This window comes from Neofelis nebulosa, chromosome 2 (assembly GCF_028018385.1).
Source record: "Neofelis nebulosa isolate mNeoNeb1 chromosome 2, mNeoNeb1.pri, whole genome shotgun sequence".
Lineage (NCBI taxonomy): Eukaryota > Metazoa > Chordata > Mammalia > Carnivora > Felidae > Neofelis > Neofelis nebulosa.
Window position 1 is genome coordinate 198,505,142 of NC_080783.1, and position 13,988 is coordinate 198,519,129.

At 60.4% G+C, this 13,988-nt stretch overlaps 1 protein-coding gene across 3 annotated transcripts; it reads right to left on the minus strand.

The window, feature by feature from the left end:
- Window positions 1-271: 271 nt before the first annotated feature.
- Window positions 272-10,517, minus strand: TINAGL1 (tubulointerstitial nephritis antigen like 1). Of its 3 annotated transcripts, none has more exons than XM_058718277.1 (12): window positions 10,004-10,417; window positions 9,183-9,500; window positions 8,106-8,169; window positions 4,366-4,458; window positions 4,058-4,172; window positions 2,827-2,950; window positions 2,580-2,730; window positions 2,264-2,453; window positions 2,117-2,162; window positions 1,727-1,850; window positions 910-955; window positions 272-812 (listed from the first exon to the last, which is right to left on the minus strand). In XM_058718277.1, the coding sequence occupies exons 2-12, from the start codon at window positions 9,490-9,492 to the stop codon at window positions 672-674; spliced, it is 1,404 nt and encodes a 467-aa protein (XP_058574260.1). In that variant the 5' UTR covers window positions 9,493-9,500; window positions 10,004-10,417; the 3' UTR covers window positions 272-671. The 3 variants fall into 3 exon arrangements, with proteins under 3 accessions (XP_058574260.1, XP_058574262.1, XP_058574261.1); XM_058718279.1 differs by having other exon boundaries at window positions 9,183-9,593; window positions 10,004-10,113; XM_058718278.1 differs by lacking the exon at window positions 9,183-9,500 and having other exon boundaries at window positions 10,004-10,517.
- Window positions 10,518-13,988: the final 3,471 nt, after the last annotated feature.

Here is a 13,988-nt window from a genome sequence, read left to right on the forward strand (position 1 = left end):
CTCCCCCCACCCGGCAGCGCTGACTCAGCGTCTGAAAGGTGGTTCCCACGGGCCCATGTCTCTCTGAGGGCCAGAGGCCATCCCATCCATGCCCCACCTCCAAGGGGTCCGTGCCCAGGACCACTGACAAATAGGGCCGAATGGCAACTAAGATTTCTAGCCTCCCCACCCCTGCCGACCAGCAAGGCCTCAGGCCCTCCTTCCTGCTGTCTGACCGTATGCCACACCAGCCCCTGCCTGGCTTTCCACTCCCCAAAGTTCCAAGGTACTCCAGTTATCAGTACTCTTTTTATTTTTAAAACCGTGAGAAGAAAAATAAATATCTTTGGAGGATAAGAGTACAGGGGTGGGATGGGGTAGTGGGGCTGGAGACTTGGGGGTGTCCTGGCTTCCGTGGTCTTGAGCCGGGGGGGTGCCCGGGGCCTGGGATCTGCAGGCCCGCTCCTCCCGGGCCAGGCCCTGCCCAGTCCCCGCTGGGAGGTCTGGGGGCTCCGCCAGCCTCGCCTGCCCGCGGCTCCCAGGCGGGGCGCTGCATCAGCGGAACCTGCGCGAAGGGGATTAGACCCCAGGCGCCCGCCTGCGCCCCCGGAGCTCCGTCGGGCGGGGCGGGGTGGGCAGCGTCGCCCCCCCAGGGGCTCTTCCGCCGGCCAGCCCGGCGCGGTGCCAGGGCCTCAGCGGTGCGCCATGTCCTCCATGCCCACGCGGCCCCAGACGCCCAGCACGAAGCTCTCGATGTCGCACTCGTTGGCGCCGCGCACGATGCGGAAGTGGCCCCTCTCGCCCCAGGCTGGGCCCCACGAGTTGGCCGCCGTCTGGGGATGAGGAGGGGCGGTGGTGAGGGGGGCGGGCAGGGGGAGTGGGGGGCGGTGAGAAGGCAGCGGCCCGCAGGGCACCCCCGCAGGGACTCACCCAGTATTTGAGCGTTCTTCCGTCGGGCAGCGTCTCCTGTCCCCACCTGAGGAGGGCGCGGCAGAGCCAGGGAGGGAGAGAGCGCTGATTCCACCTGCCTTGAGGGGCTCGAACCCCAGGGCACTTTCCCTTCCAGGCTTGGGCGGGGCTCTAACCCTCTCTCTACTCTCAGTCCCCACCTTTCAAAGTCTGTGTGCCCACGCCCACGTGGGGTTGGGCACCAGCGGAATAACTGGAGGGGTGAGCCGAAAGGGGGGGAACTTGGGCCTCCCTCCTCCAGGGCCCCACATCCTGGGGACCAGGTCTCCGGGACCTCACAACTTCACACGTCTGCCTGCCCTCTCTCCTCACTTGGGAAGCCAGGGAGGGTTGGGTACCAGGGACCGCAAGGTTGGGGTAGCTTGGAGGCCCCAGACTCCCACTGCAAAGTACATTTCATTGGTTGGACAATTGAAATCAGTGACTCGAACATCTTTGGGTATATCAGGTGGGGGAACTGAAGACCGGGGGTGGGGGTCCGTGAGTCAGGCAGAGTTGGTGTGGGTGCTGAGATGGAGAGAGGTTGAGCAACCCTTGAATCCTCGTCTGTATTACACTGGAGTGAATTTTATCACAGTGTGTAAAGGAGGACCAGTTCCTAGAAAACCTTCAAAGGCCCCCACTCCTGGTGCGAGGCAAACCTCTCCTCTTTTTCTCTTGGTCTCCTCCTCTTCGAAGCGGGGCTTTGCAGAGAGACGGGACGGATTCGAGGTAGGCTCGGAGCCCCCCAGTGCAAGCCCTGCGGCCCCCTCCCCTCTCTGCCCCCCAAGCCCCTCACCCTGTGATCTTGACCGAGTGGGTCCCGTGCCGGCGGTATCGCTCTGGCCTCCCAAGGCTCACTGGGGTGTGGCTGTAGATGCCGCCCTGGTACAGGAAGAAGTCCTCGTGCACCTCCATGAGAGCTGTGGGCAGAGGTCCAAGTAGGCCCGGCTCAGCCCATCGGCACAGGTTTGGAGACGCATGCCCAGACCCATACCAAGACTCTGTCCCCCCACCCCCCTCCCCGCCCAGGGTGCTGCCCGTGGGGAGGGGACAAGGTCCCACTGACTCCTAGCCCCAGGGGGAGTTGCTACCCAATGCTGTACAGGCCCCTTGTGCTGCCGTGCCGGGCTCGGTCTCAAGCAGGCACGAGCTTCTGGAACCAGGGGGCAGGATGAGGGGCGTTTACCTTGGACAGGGCCGTTCTCCATCAGTTCCTTCATGATCTCCTTCTCCTGGAGGGGTGGGGGTGGGGAGGAGAGTGTCGATCAGGCGTGAGGCTCCAGCCTCTGGCCAGCCTTCCTGCCTCTGCCCCTTCAACCAAGTATAAACTTACGCTGGAGCCGAGGCGGTAGGCAGGAGTGACCTGGTAGATGTCATTGGCATTGACATGGCTACTGGGGCATCGGGCAGTGGCCTGGCGCTTGCCCCGACCCATGGCCCGGCTGTGCATCATACAGCGGGGCACAGGGCCAGCCTCGTCCCGCTCACTGCCCATGAACGGGTAGCAGTGGTCAGACACAACCCTGGAGAAGGAGGAAGGAGCAAGGAGAGGTGAATGTGATGGGTGTGGCCCTGGCCCCTCCTGAGGGTTGCCTTCCTGAGGCCCCCGCTGCACCTCCTCCTCCCTGCCCACGCCCTCTGCTGCTCACCCTCGACGTCGCAGGAACCACCAGGCCCCATCGAGACGCCCACCACGGCAACCCTGCTGGTTGTGGGTGTTACAAGACAGCAGGTTCTGGGGCGACAGGACAGGTGCCATATGCCCCAGGGAATGGATTGAGACGCGATCGGATGCCACGGCTGGTGGGGGAGGGGGGGGGGAGGCAGAAGGGCCGTCAGGGGGCTCAGGCCTTGGCCCTCCTTTCCTGCTGCCCCAGCCTCCACCCTTGGACATACCTGCTGTGGAGAAGGCCCAGGAGCCTGCACAGTTGCCCTGGTCAAGAGGCCCATGGATCAGGTTGGGCCACTTCTCAGAGGCCTCGAACGCTGTGGGCAGCACCTCCCCTGGGCCCAGAACTGTCTGCAAAGCAAAAGTCACTCCGTCTGCCCCCGTCTACACTTCAGGGGCCCGTTGGCACTGAAGGGCCACCAAGAGTCTAGGGCCTTCTGCGGTTCGATCTTGAGCATTCCTGCTGCCGAGCGATTCCAGTAATCTCCACATCGACTCAAGGGGAAGACCCAAGCACCATTTGATGCGTTCTCAGGGTCAGGTGGGGGTGGCCAGTCCTGTTTTACGGATGAGGGAATGGAGGCCAGCAGAGAAGTGGCCAGGCCAGGGTCACCCACTTTTCCTTCTCAACCCCCACTCCCTCATTCTTCCTCTGCACCTTCTGATCTGACACTTCCTTCTTCCCACCAGGACCTTGGGCTTTGGGCCCTAAAGGGCAGGGGAGGGAAGAAGCAGTAAGGTCCTGTGACCAGGCAGGCTGCCAAAGCAAACAGCAGGAGGCAGAAAATAGCAGAGGCCCAGGGGAGTAAGGACAGGGGCAGGGGCTGGTCACCCCAGCCTTGAGCTGCTGTCCCTCTGCAGGGAGGGGTACTCTGGCCAAAACTGCCTCCTCCCTGCCTGCCTCTGATGGACAGATCCTGTGGCATGTGCCCCAGCCCTGTCCTGCTGCGGTTCCCCTTCCTCGCCCTTTGACTATTCCGGGGATGGTTCCCACTTCTGCCCGGAGGGGGTCCCACTGGCAGGGGGGGAGAAGCCCCCTCCTCCCTCGGGGTTCCACTGAGTCGGCATTTGTTTCCGAGAATTCCTACTCTCTAGCCGGAGCCAGAGGACAATCTGTCCCTCCCTTCCGAAAATACCAAGGTGACCTCCTGGCCCCTTGGGCCCTGACCCAGCTGTACTGGGAGGAATAGCATTTTTCCCAGGCTGGGCAGGCCATGAAGGGACTCGGGCTGGGACCACAGAACTCAGAATCCGAGCATCAGTTCTCTCTGGGCAGCACATCTTGTTATGGGCAGGAACTGAAGACCCGCAGAAGGGGAGTGATGTGTGTCCAGGGACACACAGCCTCTTGGAGGGGTCTAGGCCCAGGGCCTTGGAGGAACAGGACCCAGGGTGCCAGGGTTCCTGGGGTCCCAGGCCATGGGGAGATGGCAGGATGGTGGGCAAGGATGGACTTACGTGAATCTCATTCATATTGGTGACAGAGGAAGAAGGGCGGATGGTGCCCAGGCGGTAGCGAATGCCTTCATCCAGGGTCATGCCCCAGAAGGCACTGTGGTTCCCAGCCCGCCATCTGAAAGAGTAGGGGTGGGAGTCACAGATCTGCCAGGGCTGAGGGTCCTAGAGGTCCGTGCGTATGGGTAGGAGAGACGCATCCTGGCCAAGCCTACGCGTGAGTGAAATCTGGGTGTGACTGGCAGCACATACATCTCGGGGGGAATGTATGTGTGTCTGTGCCACCTGGGGGCATTTCCAGGGCCTCTCACCCGTAGTTGCCCCGGTTGATGGCGTTGATCATGTCTTCATCCACCAGGCATGGCTCCTGGTCACACTCCCACCGCCCTTGCTCCTGGCAGGTGCTAGAAGAGGAGAAATGAAGGGGGGGGGGGCTGGGCATCCTCCGAAGGGAGGGGGGCTCAGAAGTCAACGTGGACCTGAGGCTCTGTGCCAGCAGTGATGGGAAGACCCCTAGATGATCCCATTCAGCCTGGTGGCTTCAGATGTCAACGTCAAGTGCACAGCTCTCGGATTTGTATCTGCTGCCTGGATGGATCTCTCCCTAAACTCCAGATCCAAGGACACACTCTCACCACTGGGGTGTCCAACAGCAGCTCAACCCGAACACATCCCAAGCCGAATTTCTGACCCCCCACTCCCATGCGTGCTCTCCCCACGGTCTGTGGAAAACGTCCACTCCGTCCTTCCCGAACCTCAGGCCAGGAGCCTGGGAGTCACCCTTGATGCCTGCCCTCAACGCTAATTTGATTCATTGGCAGATCCTGTTGGCTTTCCCTTAAAAGCACATTCAGGATCCAAACCGCGTCTCGTTCTCTCCTGCAGCCATCATGGGCCAGTCACCTTTCCCCTGGATTCTGCCGCAGCTTCTCCGCTGTTCTCCCCATGTCTGCCCTGCACCCACACTTCGGTATATTTTTACTACAGCTGCCAGAGGACCCTGTGCAACCCAAGTGGTATCATGCCATCCCCCTGCCCAAAACCCTCCCTTGGCTTGACATCACAGAGAAAGAGCCGGCGTCCTGGCCGTGTTAACAAGGCCCTGTGTGATCTGTCCTCCTGTCCCCTCTGTGACCCCCTCCTCTGAGTCCTGGCTCCTGGGGCTCCAGCCAGACTGGTCCGCTGATTGGTCAACAACAGCCGTGCTCCTGCCCCAGGGCCTTTGAGCTGCTCTTTTCCCCATATCCCCAACGCTCACTCTCACTTCTTCCAAGTCTCCATTCACACGTCACCTGCCCTGGCCACCTTCCTATCCTGCTTCCAGGTTTTATTTTCTCCTGAGCACGTCGTCACTATCTGGCACGCTATATCTTGAGTTATGTGTACAGCTTATGCCTGCTTCCTCACAGACGCTCAGGTCCTGGAGAGGAGGGATTGTGTGGTATCTTCAGAGCCTAGAAACCAAAGCCTAGCACATGGTAGGCCCCCAATAAATATTTGTTGGATGAACGAGTGAATGAGGCACTGTGGTGAAGAGGCTAAGAGCAGGGGTCCTGAAATTCAAGTCTTGGGTTCCAACTGGCTGACGAGCCATGTGACCTCAGGTGAACTCCCTCCCTCAGTGTTTTTGTCCATGAAACGAGGAAATGAATAGTCCCCCCTTCCAGGAATTAAATGGCAGGGTTTTGTAAAGCTTATAAAGCATTTAGCACAGGGCCTGGCCCATCTTAGGTGCTCAAGAATCATTACCTACCACTCTAGTTCTCAGGCCAGGAACCCTAGACTCCCCGTCTCTGGAGTTTCAGACTCCCATCCACCTGGCCCCCTCACATCTCCTCTGGGTGTATCTCAAACTGAAAATGGCCCACACTGCCCTCCCCCCAAACTGCTCCTTCCCTAACATCCTCAGCTCAGGAAATGGCACCTTATTCACGCAGGTGTTCAAACCAGAACTCGCCGCGGCCCATGGCGTGCCCCCATTTCTTGCTGATGGTGGCATCAGCAGGTCCTGGGATGGCACATCGTGGACGGCTCTGAATTCACCTGCCCCTCACCCCCCCCCCCCACTGCTACCACCCTCCTCCAGTCCCTTGTCACCTGTCACCCGGACCATGCCTTCCTACCCAGGCTCCCTGCCTCTCTACACCCCCCCCCGCCCAACCCACCCCCACGGTGCATTCCCTAGCCACTCTGAAGCCCGAGAGATCTCTGAATGACATAAATCAGGCTGTGTGCCTCCAAGTGGCTTCCCCCGGCACTTAGAACAAAATACAAAACCCTCAGCACGGCTTATGAGACCCATGGGCGCGGCCTGTACCTCCTTGGGCCTTCTGTCCCCACCTCATAACCGCAGTGAGGTCTGTCCCACCTCCTAGCCTCCCATGAGCTATGGCCCCCATGCTCCCTCCTTGTCTAGCCATCTTCCCTTGTCCCTACTCCACTCTACACGAGGACCCCCCCCCCCGCCCCATGATGCCCTTTCCCCGCCACACCTGTCGCAGGCTGTCATATGTTTATTTGTGTGTGGGCTCCTTCGTTGTTAGATGGGAGGCTCCCGTGCAACCTCAAGGGCGGTCTACCACATCTGGCTGCACCTCCCTGGCCCGACACAGGGCCTGGCACATAGTAGGTCTTTAACAAATAGGTGTCGACGGATCAGGGCATTCTATGAATTCTATAATGCTTTTACAAGCTCATAACTCTGCTATTACAAGAGGCTGAACTGCCTCCTTCCCCTGTTGCCTTTTAAGGAGCCTCAAGGGGAACAAACCCAGTATGGCTGGGCTCCTGGGCCCCGGGAGGGGCGGGGGCACTTTCGGGACAGAGGGAGGAGGCTGCGTAGGAGGCGGCTCTCTCAGGCTTCTCTTCCTCCTCAGACTCTCCAAGCATTCCTCGAGGGCTCACACAGCCTAGAAGGCCTGCAGACACGACCCCACACCCTCACTCAGGTGCCGAGCACAGGGAATGGGGGCCACCAAGTGCAGTGAGGGGACCTCGGGCTGGTCAGTCCTTTCCTGCCGCCTCCCTCTTTGCCTCCAGGGCTGCCCAAGCAGGTCTAGACTGGGCTGGTGGCAGCAGGCCCCAGCATTCCAGAGGGGCCCAGGGTGGCCAGGCCCCAGGGATAAGAGTGGGAAAGAGGTTAACCCATCAATGCCCAGAGACGTCCTATCTGGAGCTGCAGGCTCGCGCAGGCACGTTCCATGTTTCTGAACACACGCGCCCAGTCCACACACACTCACACCATACGCACACGCGCGTTCTCTCACGCGGACACAGGCTGAAGCCTATTCGTCCCCACTCCCCTGTGACCCAGCACCCCTCACACCAGTGAGGCAATGGAAACAGCTTATGCGTAATGCATTCCAAAAAGTGTCCTCCTCCCTGGGGCCTCTGCAGTCCCAGGCAAAGAGGGCGTGGTGTGGCGTGGGTGCAGGGCCACCTCCTCAGAGCCACAGGGTTCCCATCATTTCCATTAGGCCTTCAAGGCTTCCTACCCACCCCCTCCCCATTTCCCACCTCAGGCCTCAGATTAGAGTAGGGGAGCACCCCTGACCCTTCATCCTCCTACCAGAACAGGCAGGGCGGGGGAGGGGCCACATTCCCGGGAAGGCCCTGCTGCAGGTTGGCGGCCGACCAGCTCAGCCGTCCCTGACCCTCATCCTAACCCGTCCAGGGCAGCGGATGCTACAGTCAGAGGTTTCCTTCCTGACGCCCCCTTCTCCAGATTCTCCCGTACATGGAGAAAGGTTGGGAGGGGTGTGGCCCAGCCCGAGCCAGCATGGACAGGGAAGCACTCCCAGCTCAGGGGCCACACCTGGGGCCAGGCATCCATGGCTGTCCATCCATTCACCCCTGGGGAATGCTGTTAGAGTGTTGTTTTAGGAGTTGATAGGATGGGTGTAAAAATTCTCATGTTACAGACGAAGAAACTGAGGCTCGGAGAAGGGAAAGGACTTGTCCCCGGCACGTGAGCCACAGGCATCGGGTCTGAACCAAGTCTGCGGGCCATAGAGCCCACAAGGCAAGCCCCCTTCAAGCTCCGCATACTCACCAACGGTTACAGTTGTCCCAGTAGGTTCCTAAGATTGGATAGATGCGACTCCCATGGGTACATCCTGGAGGGAGGGAAGACGAGGAGAGAAGTGGAATCAAGACCAGAGACTATGGGCTCGGGTGGCCAGGTCCTCAGAAGTCAGGTGTTGGGAATCCTCCCACACACACACACACACACAACACACACACACACACACGCACGCGCACACACACACACACACACACACCCCAGCCCTCACTGAAACTAAAGTCAAACTATAACTTCCTAAGACATCTCCCGCTGGGTAACATACCAACAGCTACCTGGGAAGTTCTTCAGTGACCCCCAACTTGGCTCCCTCTTGCTTCACTTGGATACCAGCCACCACATTCCTTAGATCCTTTACCATTTACATGAGTTGAAACTTGGAGATGGGGAGTGGGAGGGGCGTGGGGAAACCGAGGCCCAGAGAAGGCAAGCGACTCCCCTAAGATAACACAGCACTTCGGGATGTGACAACCTAGGTATTCGGTCTCACCCCCACAGGCCCACAGAACTGGGGGAAGGGATTCAAGTGATTCTCCTATGGGACTAGGGGCAAGGGCGTGGGAAAGGATGGTGACAGGGCTGAAGGAAGGAAGACATTCGCCCCACCTCCCAGGTGTGACCAGCCATCTCAGGGTAGGGCATCCTGAGCAAAGGCAGAGGAATGGCGGAGATGAGCCTGACCAGCTCCCCCCACCTCCCCCCACCCCCAGGCTTTATCAGCCTGAGGGTGAGTCAGCAGGCGGGGCCAGCACCTTCCACGTCTGGCAGGGAGACAGGACTGGGAGAAAGGGCAGGAGACTGCCTTTCTCCTGGATTAGCTTAGAACCCCACCGGCCAAGGATCTTCTCTCTTTCAGTCTTGCTGGAGAGATTCAAGTCAGACCAGAGGGGAGAGGGGGACGTCCCAGAGCCACAGAGAGCGGGGCGGGGGCTCTCCCAGATTCTACAAAGCCTCCCCTGGACATGTCAGTGCGTCCGCCTCGCTCCTGAGCCTTGCTGAGTCTGGGGTTGACAAGGCGACCCACCCTCCTGGCCGTCTGGTGCCCACCTGGGATGGGGGGAAAGGGGGGTGGCACGCCGAGGCAGAAGTCCCAGAAGTCAGGGCAGCAGTCGGAGACGGTGCGGTTGCAGAAGAGGTCACAGTAGCAGGTGGCACCCAGGTAGGGCAGGGCGCAGTCGTCGGCACGGCCCCGGCAGCACAGGTCCTGCCCCCCGCAGTACCGGCCGCCCGCATCCCGGATGCCCCGCAGGTGCAGACCCGGGGCTAGCTCCCGGCGCCCACGACCCCGCCGGGCACCCAGGGTCAACTCGCTGGCCAGCAGCAGCAACAGCAGCAGCCCCGGTGGACATCGCCACATGGTGCCTCCTGGGCCCGGGGAGGGCAGATGTCAGGGGTCAGAGGTGGCGGGCTGCAGAGACTCCCTGGCACCCCAGGGACTGATCTCCCAGCTTCCTGGGGCTGTGAGTCCAAGGGGGTTCAGCAGGGTCAGAGACCCTGATTCCTGCGTCCCCAGGCAGGACCCGGGAAGGAAGGGGACAGGGCAAGAAATGGAGCCCCTCCCTGACCTGCCCCGGAGACCTTCAAGGACAGGAGGCGGGGATTGTGGCATTCTTGGTGCCCCTGGCTCAACACCCACAGCTCGGACTGAGGTCTCCTTTCCTATCGGGGTCCCTCTGCCCCTCTTTTCAACCTCCATTCCTGACGCCGGTACCCCCTGAGCTTGTGTTCCTCTGTGTCCGTCCCCGTGCCCCCCTCCACTCTCCTTCTCTGCCATCCCTCGCGGTCCCTCCGCCTGCCCCCTCCTCTCTGTTCCTTCCTTCTGAATACACCCCACACCCCCTGCCCCCTGCGCAGGGGAGCGTCCCTACCTGGTGACGGGCTGCGCCCGGGCTGCCCCACGCGCCTCTGGCCTCCCGGCTCCTGCCACCACGGGACACTCAAAGTCAAGTGAGGAGTGCGGGGCGGGATCGCTTTTTGCACCGCCCCGCCCGCAGCGCCGCCCCCCGGCCCAGGAGGCGGGAGGGAGGGGCCCCGGCTGGCTCCGCACCTGGAGTAGCCCTGTAACTCGGGAGCCGGGACCTGTGAGAGGGACAGTGAGCATGTGATTGTCCTCGCCGGGTCTCCGACGGCAGCCGTTCGTGCCCTTCGGGGGCGGAACTGCAACCGAAGCAGAAAGGATCCTGGTCTGACACCCGTAAGGACTTTCCAATGGGCCTCGCCGCAGGGCTGAGGGGCTGCCGCGAAGAAGGGGAGAGAGGGGGCAGCGGAACTCCGAGTTTTGGACCCAACTTTGGGAAATGATGGGGAGGGTGGGGACAGCAAACATCTCTGAGACCCCTCTGACCCTTCAGTATTAAAAACAGCCATGCACTCCCGTGCCCCCCAGGCTTGGGACCGCCCCAAGCCGCCTCCGTTCCCAGGAATGATTGGAATCCAGAGGAGGACGGTTGAGGACCCTGCTCTAGGGGCCTTGGAGGCTCATCCTTCCAGGGGGTGGGGTGGGTGTGGTGTGGGGGCCGCCTCCCTGCCCACAACTCTTCTTTGGGCCTGCCCTCCCCAGGCTGCCCAGGCGCCTTGCCAACCACTGCCCCCTCTATCAACCCCGAGGGCATCCTGCTTGGCACCTGCCCCCCTCCGGGGCCCAAGGGCAAGAGCCCTGGCAGCTGGTGCCCCCCCGCGGAGCCCCCCTTCCTGCCCGGGGGATAAACCCTTCCTTTGCCCGGGCCGGCCTGGGCCCCAAACAATGGGGCTTCTGTCCCGCCATGCCCGCCTTCACCTTTTACCTCTCTATTGCGCAAGCCCCTCTGCCAACCAGTTGGGTCCGGGCCAGGGGACTCCAACAGCAGAAAAGATGAAAAACTACACCTGGACAGATTCTCCACCCCCAGATGGGCATCTCACACCAGCCCCTGGGGCAGGGGGCGGGGGGAGGGAAGCATCAGGCATGGGGATTCCCTTTGCCCTCTCTCTGACCACTCCACACCCCTCCCCCAGCCTGGGGATGTCCTCAGCTGGCCAGCTCCTGGGGGTGGGGGTGGGGGGACCAGGACAACGGCCATCTGTGACTGGGTTACCCCCTGCCAGGGGGCACTGGGCAGCGAGTCACCCTGTTGCAGGGGTGGTGGGGGGAGGGAGCAATGTCCTGGGGCCCCAGCACTAGCACGGACACACCAGGAGCTGGCCTGTCTGCTCCCTGCAGGGACCTGGGAGTCTAGTGGGACTCAGTTTCCCAAAGCCTAGTGGGAAACTGAGGCTCAGAAGAAAACCTGCCCGAGGTCACACGGCCAGAATGCAGACTCCCTACCTGTCACCACCTCACCCCTTTCCCTCCAGTCACCCTTAGTCACTGTCCACAAGTCCCGACACACTCCTGGTTGGGAAGTCCCTTCTCCCGTCTATCCTCCATTCATCTGACTGCAAGGCAGGCCCCTCGGCAGGCACTGGTGAACGCCACATCCTCGGGGTGGGGGGTGGAGGCTGCCTTCAGAAGAGCTCATACCCCGAGTGCCTACCTTTGTGGATCAAGTTCAGTTTGGTTCTGGGGCTGGGGGCTGGGGCGTGGTCCTGGAGCACCTGCTTGTCCTCTGCCCCAAATCACTCCCCTGTAGGTCCCCCCCCACCCCGTGTGAGCCTTTGCTGTGTGTGTGTGTGTGTGTGTGTGTGTGTGTTCGTCGGGTGTTCTGCTTGAGTACGTCTCTGCATCCGCTTGTCTGTTACCTGTGTGCTGTTGTCTGTGTGTCCGTCTGGATGTGACCTCTGTGCCGGTCATGTGTGTGGCTATCTGTCGGTCAGTGTATTCTTTGCCAGTGTCTGTGTGTTTGTTGGCTTGTGTGTCTGTATGTATAACTGTGTGACTGTCATTGTCTCTGCCCGCCTATCTCCTAGGTGTCTGTCTCGCTAAGTGTCTGTGTATCTGTGTCTGTTTGCAAGTTTTGGCTCTCTGCCTGTTGTTCTTGCCTGTCTGTGCATAGGAAGTGGGAGCACAGAGCAAGGGAAGATCACAGAGTCAAGAACAGGGCTTGGGGGGGGGTGTCCCTTGTCATCACTGATGTTGGCACTAAGCCCAGCCCAAATGGAATCTTGTGACTCCGTGGGTTCCTTGGCCAAAGAGAAGAGGAAAAGGGCAGGGCTAGGGTGGGGACTCCAGCCCCACTTTCCTTTTCCATGGCCCCCCTCCTTTCTGGGGACTCATTGTCTGTCTTATTCTGGTCCAAGGGACTGGGGCAGAGCAACAGGCATGGGATGCTGTGAGGAGTCACAGCAGGACTTACCCTCTGAGCCCTTCTGCCTTCTGGGAGGCAGGCCACCTGGGCTTGATGATAACTCTGTCCGCCCTCACTTATGATCCTGGGCAGACACTGCCCTTTTTCTCGGCCTTGGTTTCCTATCTGGACCCAAATGCTCCTTAGAGGCCTTTTCATGCTCTTCTCTTTCTACAAAGGGAGGTGTAAGTAAAAAGGGACAGTGACGTGCCTAAGCTCACACAGCAGGGCAGAGGCCCAAGCCTCCTCTCCTGTCCCCAGTCCAGTGCTTACCTCCCCCCGCACCGCGGCTGCCACCACACAGGTGCTCTGGGTGCTCAGAATGGGTCGTTCTCCTCCAGAGGCTGAGCAGAACCTCCTGAGAAGACCATTGTGCTCTACTGAACCCAGGTCTCTGGCCAAGGGCCCACTCCTTGAGGCTTGGGGACTCAGATGTTTGGGTCCCAAATGACACTCCGGCTAGGGCCGGGGGGTCCCTTGTGGCCCATTGTGGTCAGCTGCCCATGTCCAGAGCTTGGAGCAGTGATATCTGGTACATCCAAGCGAGGACTCATGCTGTGCGTGTTGGGTCATGTCGTGACATGTCAGGCTTCCTGGGGCCTGTTAGATTCCGTAATGAAAAGCCCTGCCGTTGGGGGCTGTGACAGGCAGAATGGTACACCGCTGTGGCACGTTGGAGCTTGAGGCAGGTAAGACTGAGGGTCAAGACTTCCACCGCACAGGAAGATGGACAGATAAACAAGGAGACAAACAAATGTACCCGTAAGTCATTCCACAGAGGGAAGTCTCTGTAGATATGTACACAGCGTGGGGACCTGGGGTTCCGGTGGTCAAGGGCATCTCCGGGAGGAGCCGATATTCCAGCTGAGACCTGAAGGGCCAGAGGGAGCCAGCGTTTCTGGAGCCTGGGAGGGTTGAGCCGAGGAGTGCAACAACAGCCCGGAGGTCTGGCACAAGTTGGTTTGTTTGGGAAACAGAAGCCCAGAGCCAGCGCCACTGCAGTAACTGAGTGGAGACATGGAGACAAGGGGCGGGATGAGGCCTGGAGGGACCGTCAGGATGGAGCGAGGTGCGCCTGAATTGTCTTCTGATCTCTGAAGAGATAAAAATGTGGGAGGGAGATCGTGGGAGGCGCACGAGCAAAGGCCCCCTCTGGCCGCTGTGGTGAGAAGAGCGGACCACAAGGCAGGAGTGGATTTCAAGGGGCCATGTAGGAGGCAACAGTGGGACCCAGGCTAGCAGTGCTGGGGGCTTGAATGAGGCTGGTGGCCGTGCAGACAAGCGAAGGGACCTATTCGAGACCCACTTTGGAGGTGGGGTTGGCAGGACTTGCCAAAGGAGCAGATGGGAGGGGTGGGAGACAGGAGAAATCGAGCGGGACTCCTGGGCTCCTCGAAGGTGGCCACAAATGCTCTGCTCCTACGCCGACAGACAGAGTCTGGGCAGCTTCAGGGACATTTGGACCTATAGACTACCATGTGACCTATGCTGGTTTCCAGCTCAGACTGGAAAAGAAGGAGGAGACTGAGCCTGGGGACCTTCCCATAGTAGAAGTTGGAGAAGAGGAAACGGTACTGTAGACCAAGCAGGT